This window comes from Physella acuta, unplaced genomic scaffold, assembly GCF_028476545.2.
Source record: "Physella acuta isolate Inbredline_101_S28 unplaced genomic scaffold, ASM2847654v3 ptg000132l, whole genome shotgun sequence".
In the NCBI taxonomy this organism is placed as follows: domain Eukaryota; kingdom Metazoa; phylum Mollusca; class Gastropoda; family Physidae; genus Physella; species Physella acuta.
The window spans coordinates 193,629-208,871 of NW_026731651.1; the positions used below are offsets into that span (position 1 = coordinate 193,629).

The window sequence follows — 15,243 nt, forward strand, 5'->3', positions numbered from 1 at the left end:
GGTAACCATTTTGTCCTACCTCCAATACCACTAAAACATCTTTTAAATGCTTGAATGAAATTGTTTTTCATGAACCAACATCAATTCACAAACAAATCGAGCCTTTAACAGCTAAATTCCACCAATTCTTAAGATTTGATAATGTTTAATTTAAAACAGTTAAGATATGTTGCTTATGTTCTATATAAATCCCTCCCCCCCCCCCCCCCCCCTGAAGATATGCCAGTAAGCAACTCTGATTTAGTGTAGACAACAGTTAAATAAGTCCGTAAAACCGAGTAATGATCTATTCTCCGTAGCCTCGACTGTGTATGATTAAGTAATCCAGCTCATTATTTATTTTTCTGCCCCGTTCGGCGCCCCCTTTATGTCGGCACCCGGAGCGGCCGGCACTACCCGCCCTCCCTTGCTACGCCTCTGAAAGTAAATATTTTCTATTTAAAATCTTTGGGGGAAGGGGGTCGGTGGAACGTGCGGGATGGGGGAACTGTACCCGGAATAATGCCTGGGTTCTGAGGTACTGGTCTGGTGAGAACTTAGCGAGAAGTTCTTTAAAAATGATCCACCTATCTGTTCACTTGTTTGTCCCCTACAGGTCTCTAGGTTTGATGAATTTTCCAGAGAGCCGTTTGGATGTGTCGCGGGGTGTGTCATGTTTCCATTGTATGCTGCCTGCTTCGCTTTAGTTTCGTTAAATTTGTTTTTCTAAATTGTTTCGAAAATTGTTTTGAGTTCAGTTTGCAACAATTTCAATTAGATGCCGATTAGCAATTTTCATACAATGGGAAACTACTCAGGTTATATTTTCGAGAAAAACATCCAAGCTTGGTTATCTCGCCTTGTTAAATTAAAATGTAGAGAGGGTTGTAATTTGTTGGTTATAGTATGACGTCCAGTGGCGTAGCCAGGATCGTCTCAAGGGGGGGGGGGGTCCAATTTTTACCCGGGGATAAACTTTCGATTTGCACCCCCCCCCTCAAACTTTTTCTATATACCGAGGGGTCTATGGGGGGGGGGGGTTATGACCCCCCCCCCCCTAACCCCCCCCCCCCCTGCCTACGCCACTGATGACGTCAATTTTATTTTTTAGGGTTGGGAGTTGGGACGGAGAGGGGGGAGGGGGTAAAGGAGGAAGCATGTCGGCTAAAACAGAAACCTAATCAACCCGTTCTAATTTTATCTTAGACTTATACATTTAAACAGCGGCCACCTGTAAATCAGAGTGGATTCCCCTGAATCTCTAACAAAAATTTCCGAAAAAAAACAACAACTTAATATGGCTGCTAAAGTTAAAGAGCTTTGTTACATCTGATGAAAATATCGCTATTATTTTTACTTGTTATTGAAAAGCTTTAATAAAAGTGTTGGTAATCTATCGTTTTAGGTACGTAAATCGGCCGAGGCTAGTAATGCGCGAAAAAGTTGCCTCATTTGTAAGGCTTTATTATTAGAAGTATATTGTGATATATAATTAGATTCTATATTTGTGTCGAATATTAGAGATAAGTGAATAGTAAATCAAAATCAATGGCTAAATATATTAATATTATATAGGCCAGAAATTAACTTTAAACAGCAGTGTTTGCGAGCAAGATTTGATATACAAACAGCAGCTATCTGTAAAATAGAGTAACTTCCCCTGAATCTCCCAATTTACAAAATAATTTTTTTTAATAAGATGGCTGCTGAAGTAAATGAGCTTGGTTGCATCTGATGAAAACATCGCTAGTCTTTATTTATTACTGAACAGTTTCAATACAATTATTTAAAAACAGGTACATAAATGAAACTTTGAAACATTTTTGTAAATTTTAAAACAGAAATCCTCCTAAAAGTGTGAAATAATTACTAAAATGTAAGGAGTCACCTGTTTTTCACATTACTAGTCTCGGCCGATTTTACGTAGTTTGAAACAGCATTTATTAATGCATACAAAAAAGATAATTTCTTTGTAAATTGTGTAGTAAATTATATAACCTATTTCACAGAGGATAATCTTTTCTTTTGGTGCATTTAAAAAGCACACCATCTAATTCTATATTATAAAAATATAATATTCTGTAGAGAATCATTATTCAGAACGGCAGTTAAAATAGCATTATCAAGTGCATACAAAAGATAATATTTACTTCCAAATATGTAGCAAAACATGTTCTTTGGAAAGCTTTTTAAAGTGACATCATCTTGTGCACGCCATGTAGAATCTATTTAAAATCCATCTTAATGGGCACCTGTTTAAATTGGCATCGTCAAGTACTTTAAAACAAAAGAAACCATTCTCTTGTTAGTATGGCTACTTTTATCAGTTCATCATATAATTTTACGATTTTAAAATTACATAGTATGGTGTATTAATTTATTTTCCAAAATATTCTCAAATCTTTCATCATAGTCTAAATTATGGAGATATGTCAATTTCTGACACGAAATAGACAATGATCTTATTTTTGTGTTGTGAGTGCATTTGGAAGCTACTTAAATTTCTTTCCTTTTAAATTTTGTTTCTACCAAAGTTTTGCCACAAACACAGAAATAATTGTCTTTGCATTTGTTGACTGTTGTTGATATAAAACTGTTTTAATAAAAAAAAATTAAAATATTTGTAAAGTAAGATTGTCAAGCTTCTTATCATTTTAAAATCAATCACACTGGTCTGTAATGTATGTTCTTTGCTAACTTTATATTCTATGGCCAAGTTTAAAAAAAGTTCACACAGGAAACCACTTACAGCTAATGAATATTTGTAAGAAGCAACAAGCTATTAAACATTTTACCAAGTACAAAAACAAGTCTGAAAGATTGAGATGAAAAATATATCGGAAATCTTTGATGTAGATCGATACTTAAATTTAATTCAAATTGAAACAACGGTTTTTTTAAAATTATATTTAGAGGTCATCCATAAATGACCTCACGGTTTTTTACCTCCACCCTCCCACCCGATTGTAGGAAAAAAAGTCACAGGAAAAAAAAACACAGGAAAAAAAAGCACAGAAAAAAAGTCACAGGAAAAAAAGTCACAGGAAAAAAAAGTCACAAATATATATTTGCATGGGATTTGTTAATACTTTTATGTATTAAATATTCAGAGAGTGCAAATTAACTTAGGATTAATTTTAATTAAATGTAATGTAATGTGTGTAGGTTGTATACGTATAGTAATTTTAATTAATTCATCTAAAAATATTTAGTATGAATTATGTAGATTGTAATTATGTTAAACATAATATTTATAGCATTTAATAGAATGTCCACGGTTTTCATCGTGTTTTTTTTTAATTAAATTACCGTGAAATGGTAAGGTCATCTGAATTACTGCCCTCAACTCATCGCAACAATAGTTATGCTTAGTTCAACCACCTTTACTGCCCACATTTATCACGCTCATTACATAACAAAACTTAGGATCAAAACAGAGAGCCGACCAGGTTCATAGGCTGTCATTGACACAAAACGTCAACAACACAAAATATGTTCGGACAATGCCGACTGAGGAGAGGCCGACCATAGAATAGCCTGCGGCAAAACCTATGCAAAACACAATGATGTGCCTAAATTTCTTTATAGTTAACTTTTCTACCGCGTATGTAACTAAATACGTAACAAAAGTTAAGATTGTTGTGTAAATTATCTTAGAGTATTTTTATTTTTACTTACAATTTGTATAAACCATAATGCTTTTAACGTCTATAAATAATTTAAGCTATCAAAAAATACAACCCACAACAATAAACATACACAATTTTACAATTCTTAACAAATTAATCAAAGTATTTCTATAAAGATTTGTGTGACTTTTTTTCTGTGACTTTATTTCTGTGACTTTTTTTCCGATAAAATTTTTTCCATTGTGACTTTTTTTCCGTGACTTTTTTTCCTAGCAAAAACTGTGACTTTTTTTCTGTGTTTTTTTTCCTGTGACTTTTTTTCCGTTTACCTCCCACCCATCACACATTATCACAAAAAGCCAGACCCCCCCCCCCCGAAAATGACACAACCCCCCCCCCCCTCCCCCTTAAAGTTGCAGTTGAATTTTTCTTAAAATACGATATTTTTCCAAAATTTCGTCTAAACTCTGTCAACATAGAGTATTTTAATCAATTTCAATTTATTAAAACGGTTTTCTAAAACGCGAAATAGCGGCTAAAATTCTTTTTCTAACATTGCTTTTTTATAATGCAAAAGTGTGAAGTCACACCACCTGAACTCCCCACCCCCTCATCACACACCGTCACAAAATTACGGACCCCCTCCACCCTACGAGTCTGACGTCATTTATGGACGACCCCCTTAGATGTAACTTTCCCAAAAGAAAAATTTATATTTTTACGGTAAACTACATTTTTTAATTAAGAAAAAGAAATTCCAATGAAAATAGAAAAAGGAAACTGTTAGGCCTAACCTATTTAAAATTGTTACTGCGCATAGACACGATCACTCGCTTTTACCTGCTGTTTTTCATAAAGCTATAAAGCTTTTTAGAGATTGCAGATTGGGGTAAAATTCAAATAAATAATCAATTTTGTTTTACTGAACTCCACTTTTTCCTTATTAGGAAAATTCTCAGACGAAAATTATTTATATAGGCTAGATAATTATCTGCTTTTTTTTTTAAAGCCAATAGTCAATGTATTTTTCCGTAGATTTTGTAAGAAAGAAAAGTGCGAATTGAATTAAAGGATAATTTTACTGTGTACGAAAAAAAAATTGAAACAGACATGCGCGAAACTTTACCCGTTAACACTCCACTTGTCAAGTAAATCTAGAATCTAAAATCTAGATTAGATCTACTGATCTAGATCTAGACTAGATCTAGGCCTTAACCAGGATTAATAATTTATAAACAACTTTTTAAAAAATCTATTTTTATTTAACACGTGCTTGATGTTAATTGTAGTAAGTAGATCTAGATCTAAATCTAGATCTTGGTATTTTATTCCCCGCTTGACTTCCAACTCCAGTTGAGCGTATTTAGTATTTTTATTTATTATTTCATCTAGATCTAGACTAGATCTATATATAGATTTACTAATATATACTACTAGATCTAGATCTACTACTAATATACTACACAACCAAAACACACAAAAGTGGCAAAAACGTTAGGAAAACACTAGATCTAGGCCTATATCTGATATCAGATATCACTCTAGATTCTAGATCTATATCTATTCCTACTTTAGCCTATTCTTTATGAACTTCGGTTTGGTTTTTTGATTAATTTTGTCAAAACTTGAGAAAAATTAAAATATCGAATGTGTCGGCCTTAAAGTAAGAATTATAACTTTTTTAAATAAAAGTTTATTCAACAAAATAAAGTAGGTAACTACAATAGCTAGACTTAATTTAAATTTACTAGAATTTGTGAACTATTTTTAGTGGTAATAGCTTTAGACATCAATAGACTTAGGTATAATAGTAATACATGCATATTAATAATTTTAAAATCTATGCATAATGATAAGACACCCATGCCACAATCCTGCCTACCCCTTAACATAGTAATCTTAGTTAGCAATATAATCAATGCAATTCTGTAATCCCCCCCCCTCCCCCATCATACTGACATTCATATAGGCCTAATAGTGAATTCTTTTCATCCAACCCAGCTGTTATCAATATTTTGATATTTACTATGTAGCTAAATATGTTACTATACATTTATGTACATTTATTTTTTTCACAAATATTGCCTTTTTCAAGTGTGATAGATCCACAAAATTTCTAAATATAGCAACAAGTTCCTGAATATTTTTTTTCCCTGAACTAAAATTGATACAAGACATATTTTACACTTCTTACAGACATAGATCTAAATGAAATCAGATTCACTCCCAGAAATTAATTTGGAATCGTCAAGTACAGCTGGGCAAAATGTTGCAAACCCTTCTTATTCAGAGTCCGTTTCAAGTCATACAGTTCTAGAAAGTTTATCAGAACACAATGTTTTTAAAAAGCTTGAAATTTGTTTCAAGACAATTGCAAACACTAATGTTTTACCAATTCAATCAATTGTTTGCACTTTGTGTAATCAAATTTTTGACAAGATGTTTATTTTAAAGATTCATCTGAGTCAGCATATTGAAGAGAATCCGTTCATGACAGTTTCTAAAAAGATCAGATTGAGGCAGCAAAAATGGTTGAAAACAAAAGAAAAAATGTACAACTGTGAAGTATGCAGTAAATCTTTTACTTGTATTTACCATTTAAAACAGCATATCTGTGTGCTTACAAAAAAGAAGCCATTTACTTGTGAAGTATGTAATAAATCTTTTATTCACCTTTGCAAATTGAAAGAACATCTTATGGTGCATACTGATGAGAAGCCATTTACATGTAAAGTTTGTGGTAATTCGTTTACACGAAAGAGCAATCTAAAAGCTCATTTTCAAGTGCATATAAAAGTAAAGCCTTTAACTAGGTTAACTTGTAAGATATGTAGTAAGTCATTTACTCGAAAGAGCAATTTAAAAAGGCATCAAAATATGCATACAAATGTGAAGCCTTTCGCTTGTCAAGTGTGTAGTAGACTGTTCACTCGCAAGTGCAGTTTGAAAAGGCATCAACGTGTGCACACATATGAGCGTTTCCCTTGTAACGTGTGTAGTAAATCTTTTACACGAAACAGTTTTTTGAAACAGCATCTTCGTGTGCATACTGAGCGCAACCCATACTTTTGTAATATGTGTGATAAATCATTGCTTCACATGGACTCTATGAAAGCACATATCCGTTTCCATACAAGTGGGAAATATTTCATTTGTTATTTGTGTAATAGATCATTTTATGTCAAAAGTTTATTGAAAATGCATCTTCGTGTTCATACAGAAGAGAAGCCATTTTATTGTACAGTTTGTAATAAATCATCATTGTATTATAGTAGTATAAGAAGTCATGTTACTTTGCATACAATAGAGAGACCATATTCTGGTAAAGTGAGTAGCAATTTGTCACAAAGGAATAGTAGGAAACTTCTACTTCTACATAGAAAGTATACTTGTGATCACTGTGGTAAAAAATTCACTCAGTTACGATTTGTAAAGCGGCATGTTTTTCTTCATTTAAAAGATAAACATTAGCTGGCTGTCATGTAGTCAACTTGACCTAGCAAGAATGTACCTCGACATAAATATCTCAAACACAATAGCTTCGTTATATCATACATCATTCTGTCAGTAGATTTTGCACATTCCCCCACTCCCCAATTTTAACATTGTTACAAATATCCAGACACCCCCCCCCCCCCTATTCCATGTTATACATAAGTGTAAAAAATTATAGACGTTGAAAAACACTGAATTTTGAATTTGTCATGTTATGATTGCTTTGTAAAAGTAAATTATTGTTTCTATAATTAAATTTGTTTAGCCCCATTTAGTGTTTGTTAATTTGTTCGGTTTATTATTGTTCGATATGTTTTTTTTTCATCCAACGGTACATTTTACATGGCATTGAATCATATCAAATCATTGAATTGTATGAGTAAACATATGCTGTTACAATCTATCAGTCGAGGGCTTTGGTGTCAACAAAATTCTCAATCTGAAAGCCGCAAAAAACATGCAATATTACATGCAGAAGAATTAGACATATCTAGATAAAAATATTAAACAAAGTGATTAAATGTTTTAGTTTATTACAATTAACTAAACAGACATCAAAATTTATTATAGATATATGAATTTTGAAACAGGTGGTTAACATTTTTTTTTCAAATGTATATGCGAGTAGGCACCCGTTACTGAATGAAGTTTACTGTTAGTTTGTGGGTATGCGGAGCTTTGACCATGGGTGGTTTGACCACAGAGGAGTAGCTGGGTGGGGGCGACCCTAGGAGGGGCGCCAAAATGGGTAGAAAAAAATATTAAAAGCTAATTTTAAGCTGCAGTTTTGAATTATAAACAGTCTAAAGAAATATACAAGCTTTTACATACTCATTCAACTGTTTCTTTCTTAATCGTGTAATAGGGCTGGTAAGTAGGTCACCAACCAGTTTTATGGCTCAATAAAACCTGCATGAGCCATAGAACTGGTTGGTGACCTACTTACCAGCCCTATAGTGAAACAAATACCCTGTAGAAACATGCAAAAATCGCTTTCCAGCTTTTCCAGGGGGGGGGTGCTTTTTCGCCGACTAAAATCGGAAGGATTTACTCTGTATTGGTGAGTAGATAACCTTTATCGCGTATTAAAGAAATCATTTGTATTGAAGCGCATATTTTGATTGTGAAGCTAAATTTTTTAGTGACGTTTAAACTCGCTCTACCACAGAGGCGTAGCGACCCTTCCCGGCGCCCGGGGACAAACTTTCAATTTGGCGCCCCACCTCGGGAGCAAATTCGATTTGCAACCCCCCCCCCCCCCCTCAAACTGTTTATAGTGCAAAAATGCAGCTAAAATGACATTTTAATTTGTTTTTACAACCCATTTTGGTGCCCCCTAATGTCGGCGCCCGGGGACATATGTGCCCCCCCCCCCCCCATCGCTACGCCTCTGCTCTACCAACTTTTTTTCATGTTGGGGATGGGGCGCTTTTTCGCCAACTAAAATCGCAAGGGTTTACACTGGATTGATGAGTAGATAACCTTTATCACGTAGGGAAAAAAATTGCTTTTGGGTTCTTCTGTCTAGGGGTATTCAAGACATCAAAACAGACTAGATTAACTAGATAACACTAATGATGATACTAAATAATACTAAGAAGTGTAATATAGATCTCTCTCTATATATATTAGTATATATATATATATAAAATACATAATACTAAAATAATATAATAATTAATAAAAGTTTTACGACACAAAGTACGATCCACAATACTTAACACACTCTGTGTCCTCCAAAACCACACGCCAAACAACAGCCACACAACCTAGCACACGTTCTGTCAACCGTTTACAATTGTATTAAAGCGTGTTGTACGATTGCGTAACATTTAAAAAGTTTGTGAAGTTAAAGCACGCTGTTCCAACTTCGTCCAAGATGGTGGAAGGGGTAGGGGACGCTTTTTCGCCAGCAAAAATCGGAAATATTTACGCTGGATTGGTGAGTAGATAACTTATTGGGGGGGGGGGGGGATTCTACTGACTTTTACCACTTTTCTATATGTTAAATTACCTAATAAAACAGTTTACTAGAAAATTAGTATGATATACCTAATAGTTCTTTTTTTATTACCTGTTTCATAACAAGTTCTACAACTGAAATTGCCATATTGTCATTAATATTGTTAAGGCCACTAGACCAACTAAAAGTAAACGAGGTAAAACTGGTAGGACTACCACACGACGACTGCTACTACTTTCTTACTTTGTTCACCGTAGCTGATAATTTAAAGCTGTAATATAAATATAGGCCTACTAGTATCGATATTGTTCTAAAGACACGTCCCAAAGTAGACCAAATAAGCTTGCACCTTCTACAAACTACCCTCTACTAATTCAGAGTTTCTTCCAGGCAGCTCTTCGGGGATGTGGCGAAAAAATTCTACTGCCCCCCTCCCCCCCCCCCCCCCCCCGAACGAAATGAATTTTATATAATTTATATAGAAAATATATACTTTTAACAGTGTCCGCCCCCCCCGCCCCCCCCCCCCCGAAGAAAGTCTACCGCCCCCCCCCCCCCGAAAATTTCAAGTGCCCCCCCTCCCCCCCAGGGGTCTCCAAACTATGGCCCGCGGGCCGGATGCGGCCCGCGAGGTCCTCTCATCCGGCCCGCGGAGATCTTTTTGTCCACGGAAAAAACGTTTGTAGGTGATGGCTGAGGAACTTTGCCCAGAGTAATCAAAGAAATGAAATTTGATAGTTAATGCGGCCCTCGGACTGAAAAGTTTGGAGACCCCTGCTCTATACCATTGGTTCTTATTCTTTTTGGAGTTACGTACCGAACCCCACCAGTTTCATATGCGCATTCACCGAACCCTTCTTTATAGTATGGCTATTAATAGTTTAACAGTTTATCGTCCGCACTGTCAAAATCCGATCATGAATTATATGAATCGGGTGTGTCTTGAACTCCGCCAAACCCCCGAGACTTACGTAACCTCCGGGGTTCGATCGAACCCAGGTTTAAATGATTCTTTTTAAATTTATTATAATACTGTACTATTTAAATAACTATAAAGAACAGCGTGAGTCGCTATATTATCTATTGTATATCTTTATTAAATTTAGGAAGAGACCCGCGCTTTTCTTTAGCTATTTAAATTAGTAGTGTATTATTATATCTTTAAAGAAAATAATTTATTTTCTCATTTTTCGTGCATTACAACATAAAAGCTTGTTATTAAAACTTTTAAATGCATTTTTAAAAGTATTCACCAAGCTGCCAGCAGAGTTTCTTCCACCCCCCCCCCCCCCCAACGAAATGGGATTTATATAGAAAATATATACTTTTAATAGTGTCCGCCCCCACCCCCGAAAATTTCAAGTGCCCCCCCCCCCCCCCCTCCCAGAGAAAAAAGTCTGGAAAAAACACTCGCTGCCAGTTCGCAAGGCTAAATTTTGTGCAAATTGCGTAGGACATATCTTTTAAAAATGTATGTATTATTATTAAATAATATAGATACAGAGAGTGCTATGTGGCCGGAGGAGCGCTGTAAATAAATAAAACTAAAATTTAAAAAAAAAAAAAGCATTCAGAATGACGATATGGGTTCCAAATTCACAACTGGCGGGATAAATGTTACTGTATTGGTTCTTTCTTCTTTACTAAAATATTTTTTCAACCTAAATGATAGGCTGTATGCTTCTCATTTTTAAAATTCCAACAATTTACTTTTAATTTTAAAAAATAAAAATATAGCAGTTTATTATGTTAGTGTCATATAGTTTGGAGGGGGGGGGGATGCAATGCTTGAGACTATACTCTATATAGACTAAAAATCCGTGTTTGGTCTATATGAGTTGTAAAAACTATCATATATTTTATATAGATTCTAATAACCTATGTCCGATTACCTAGATCTAGTAACATCTCCGTTACTATCATTTAATCTCATGTTGCTTTTAAAGTAAAAAAAAAGAAATCGCATACATTTGAATAATTGAAAGAAAAAAAATTAACCTCCATTCACAAAAGAATAATGCAAAGATGGCGGAACGTAGACCGCAAAATACTTGAAAATACGTCAACATTCATTTCTCATTTAGAGTATCATATAGGCTATATAAAGATCTAGAATCTAGATCTAGCTAGAATCAAGATCTATAATCCTTCAGTAAACTTTCGTTTGTGCGTAGGCTTCAGTTAGAATAGTTAGATTAAAAATGTGTTTGAACTTAACACTATAACAGTAATAATAACAGAACTGAGAAACGTGTGCCAAGTCAGTTTGACTGAGTTTGGGTAAAACTCCATTTTAAAGTTTAGCGTATTTTATTCGTATTTTTGTGTGTTTCGGTTGTGTTTTAGTAAAATACGCTCAACTGGAGGTGAACGTGAAACTGGGAATAAAATACGCTAAAATGGAGTTTTACCGTCAGTTTGGTTAAGGTCGAGCTTACTCAGTTAAAGTTTAGTTTAGAAAAACTTTAGTTGAGTTTCAGTTTAGTTTTAGTCCATCTGAGTTTAGGTTTGTTACTCTTTCCGTTACGACGATTACAGAGTTACAACGGTAGCAGTAGATAATTTAATAGTCTAGATATTCTCACAAAATTTTAAATTATTATATTATATTAAGGCCTACCAATTTAGATATTCTCACTAAATTTAAAATTTACTCCATTTTCAATTTGAACATGATTAATGAATAATTTAATAGACATTCATATTTAATCCATTAGGTAGATCTACTAATTTTGAGTTTTTTAGCACATTTTAGACAAAATTATTTCATTTAAAACTTATTGTAACTCACAATTACGGCATGATACCCCTTGCCCTTTCCATTACAACCATGTTTTATCACCCTTGAATTTGAAGCTACAGCAAGCCATGACTTTTAAACTGGCTATGCATCAGACTAGTGATCTGAGTTCCCTCTATTCTGCGCGGTTGCACTGCCGTGCTGTAGTTTTGGACCAGTTGCGCAGTCATTTTGTAGAATACAAATATCCTTGTATAAGACTTGTAGAAAACCGCGCACACAAAATACCTGATGCACTTTAACTTTTTCTTCTTAAAGGGAAAGTTGTTAGTGATCATCAAATATTAGTCACGTGGTTTTTCTTTTTAAAAAAATTTGGTTGTCATTTCCTTGGCCGGTCTTGTAAAAAAACGGCTGACAATGTTTGATTTACTTTTTCATAGACTGATAAACCTAATTGATATTTTAAAAGTTCTATTTTTAATGAAACCAAGTTTTAAATTCAGCCTTCATTCTCCAAAGCAAATTTTAAATGCTTTTCTGGCATATATAGCCCTGTTGTTATAATGTAAAAAGCTCACCATTTTGCTCATTGTCAACATTTTTAAAAGTAATTCTATGAATATTGTTGTTAGCAATTGACCCTCCATGTTAGCGAGCATTACTTACTAAATAATAGACATCATATTTAATCCATTAGGCTCTAATCCATCAGGCTCTAATTTTGAGGGTTTTAGCAAGATTTAGACTGAATTACTAAATTTAAAATATGATTATGGATGGTTGAGGATGCTGATGTCCGATAATGGACTCTTCCAAAAATAGGTGTATTAAATTGTTAGTAGTAATATGATCTCTACTAGTTTTATGGTTAGAAATTAAGGTTAGGTGTATGGCAGGACTAAGGTTGAGGTTATAGTTAGGGTTAGCATTGACACTAGCAAGCTGTATTTATTTAACTACCTGTAGCCTAGGCCTTCTTTTTTAAGAAGATTCTATAATCGGACACCCTGTGATTTTTATTAATAGATTGGAGACCCTGCCTCCAGATATGCAAGTAATAACAACTTATTGGTCTTGGTAATCAGATAAAATGGTGCGAGAAGAAAATGTGAGATACACCTACGGAATAAGAAGCCTTTTTGTTTTGGTTTTTTTTAAAGTGGTAAAAATTAGAACATCAGATTAATGTGGACTTTTTTTTTTGGTTTCATGCTTTGGGTTTTTTTTGTTTTTTTTTTTAAGCTGGTAAAAATTGGAACAGATTAATGTGGACTTAAATATTTTTGTGGCAAGAAACTAGTTATAATAATTAATAATCCATACCAACTTAAATTTAGCATTTAAGCTTAAGTCTGCATCAAAGTTTATGTAAATCATCAGCTTGTTGGAATTTGTGTGTGGTAAAAATTTTGCAGATATCAGTGTAGTTTACCCACACCAAGCCTAACTAATTGGTCAAGGGTAAAATAGCAAATGATTTTGCATTATAATTACTGAAAAGCCTAGTTTCTTTTTGAATGAACAGTTGTTTCCAGACTTGTTATAAAAATTATTTGTTTATCATTTCAAAATTCTACATTGTTTTATTAGATTGAAAACATTTCTCACATATATTTCTCAAATATATACATTTTTTTACAGAACAATGCATCTACTTCTTTATCAAGTTTCCTGAGAGATACCTTCAAGCTAAAGATACTACTACAGTAGAAATGGAATTTTCAGTTAAAGTTGAGCCAGAAGACACATATACATCCTATTCAGAGTCAACTAGTAATCTAGCTACAGACAATTTAATGGATTATAAAGTATTTGAAGATCTTGAAATTTCCTGTTATTCTGAATCAACCAGTATTCTAGTTACAGACAATTTATTGGATCACAAAGTATTTGAAGATCTTGAAATTTCCTCTAAAGGCACAGATGTTTTATCATCTCGCACTCTTACATGCACTTTGTGTAATCAGATATTTGATGATGAATATGTTTTATATAGTCACTTGCATCAGCATTTAGAGGATGATACCTACACGTCATTTTCTATCAATAACAGGTTTAATCATAATTCTATGTTGCATACAAAAGAGAAGCAATTCTATTGTGAACTCTGTGGTAGAACATTTTCTTTTAAAAGCAGTTTACAGAGGCATCGTGTTGTACACACTAACGAGAAGCCATTTACTTGTGAGTTATGTAGTAAAACTTTTTCTCGAAAAAGTGATTTAAAAGTACATCATTTTGTACACACCAGAGAGAAGCCATTTTCTTGTAAGTTGTGTAGTAAATCTTTTTCAACATGCAGCAGTTTGAAACGACATTACCAAGTACACGCAAAAGTAAAACCATTTACTTGTGAAATATGTAAAAAATCATTTTTCCGAAAACGCGATTTAAAGCTACATCATAGTGTGCATTCAAAGGAGAAACCATTTTCTTGTAAGATGTGCAGTAAGTTTTTTACAACACAAAGCAGTTTGAAACGACATTTTCAAGTACACATAAAAGTAAAACCATATACTTGTAAAATATGTAGTAAATCATTTTCTCGAAATAAAGAGTTAATGCTACATTTTTGTATACACAAACAAGAGAAGCCATTTTCCTGTAAGTTGTGTAGTAAATCTTTTACAACATATAACAGTTTAAATCGGCATCATCATTTACATTCCAGTGAGAAACCATTCTCTTGTAAATTGTGTGGTAAAGTATTTGCAGTTCGTGAGTACTTAAGAGTTCATAACCTCTTGGTGCACATTAAAGAAAAGAAATATACTTGTAAATTGTGTGGCAAATCATTTGTTCTGAGCAGCACTTTGAAACGACATTACCAGGTTCACACAAGAGCAAAACAATGTTCTTGTAAGGTGTGTGGCAAATCATATTCAGCAGGCTATATAAAACTGCATAACCTTTTGGTGCATGTAAAGAAGAAACAGTTTGTTTGTAAAGTGTGTAATAAATCATTTTCTTCTATTAGCATCTTAAACCGGCACTATCAAGTACATTCAAATAAATGCTCTTGTAAGGTGTGTGGCAAATCATATTCAGCAGGCTATATAAAAAGGCATAACCTTTTGGTGCATCTAAAGAAGAAACAGTTTGTTTGTAAAGTGTGTAATAAATCATTTTCTTTTAATAGCACCTTAAACCGGCACTATCAAGTACACTCAAAAAAATCCATTTACATTGAAAATGTGTAGAAAATAGTTTTCCCAAAACTGATATTTAAAACTGCATTTTTATGTGCATACTTAGGTGAAATCCTTTACTAGTAAAAGAAATTTAAAAAAAAAAAATTTTAGTTTATAAAAGGTGATTAAATTTCATAAGGTACTAGCACGAAAGACAATCTTGTCTTGTTTGTTTAGAAGGAAGTTACTGTCTCGTCTCTTGTGTATGTGAGTGGAAGAAAGCCATTAGCTTGAAGACATAGT

The 15,243-nt window shown here is 33.7% G+C and overlaps 2 protein-coding genes across 11 annotated transcripts; both read left to right on the forward strand.

Moving 5' to 3' along the window:
- The first annotated feature begins 1,286 nt into the window (after positions 1–1,286).
- LOC131935129 (gastrula zinc finger protein XlCGF7.1) lies at positions 1,287–7,364 on the forward strand. Of its 4 annotated transcripts, none has more exons than XM_059291476.1 (2): positions 1,287–1,363; positions 5,805–7,364. In XM_059291476.1, the coding sequence occupies exon 2, from the start codon at positions 5,817–5,819 to the stop codon at positions 7,077–7,079; it is 1,263 nt and encodes a 420-aa protein (XP_059147459.1). In that variant the 5' UTR covers positions 1,287–1,363; positions 5,805–5,816; the 3' UTR covers positions 7,080–7,364. The 4 variants fall into 4 exon arrangements, with proteins under 4 accessions (XP_059147459.1, XP_059147461.1, XP_059147458.1 ...); XM_059291478.1 differs by lacking the exon at positions 1,287–1,363 and adding an exon at positions 4,698–4,756 and having other exon boundaries at positions 6,063–7,364; XM_059291475.1 differs by lacking the exon at positions 1,287–1,363 and adding an exon at positions 4,776–4,896.
- Positions 7,365–11,078: 3,714 nt separating this feature from the next.
- On the forward strand, positions 11,079–15,243 carry LOC131935128 (zinc finger protein OZF). Of its 7 annotated transcripts, XM_059291470.1 has the most exons (3): positions 11,079–11,232; positions 12,776–12,863; positions 13,451–15,243. In XM_059291470.1, the coding sequence occupies exon 3, from the start codon at positions 13,522–13,524 to the stop codon at positions 15,007–15,009; it is 1,488 nt and encodes a 495-aa protein (XP_059147453.1). In that variant the 5' UTR covers positions 11,079–11,232; positions 12,776–12,863; positions 13,451–13,521; the 3' UTR covers positions 15,010–15,243. The 7 variants fall into 7 exon arrangements, with proteins under 7 accessions (XP_059147453.1, XP_059147450.1, XP_059147454.1 ...); XM_059291467.1 differs by lacking the exon at positions 12,776–12,863; XM_059291471.1 differs by lacking the exon at positions 12,776–12,863 and having other exon boundaries at positions 11,079–11,218.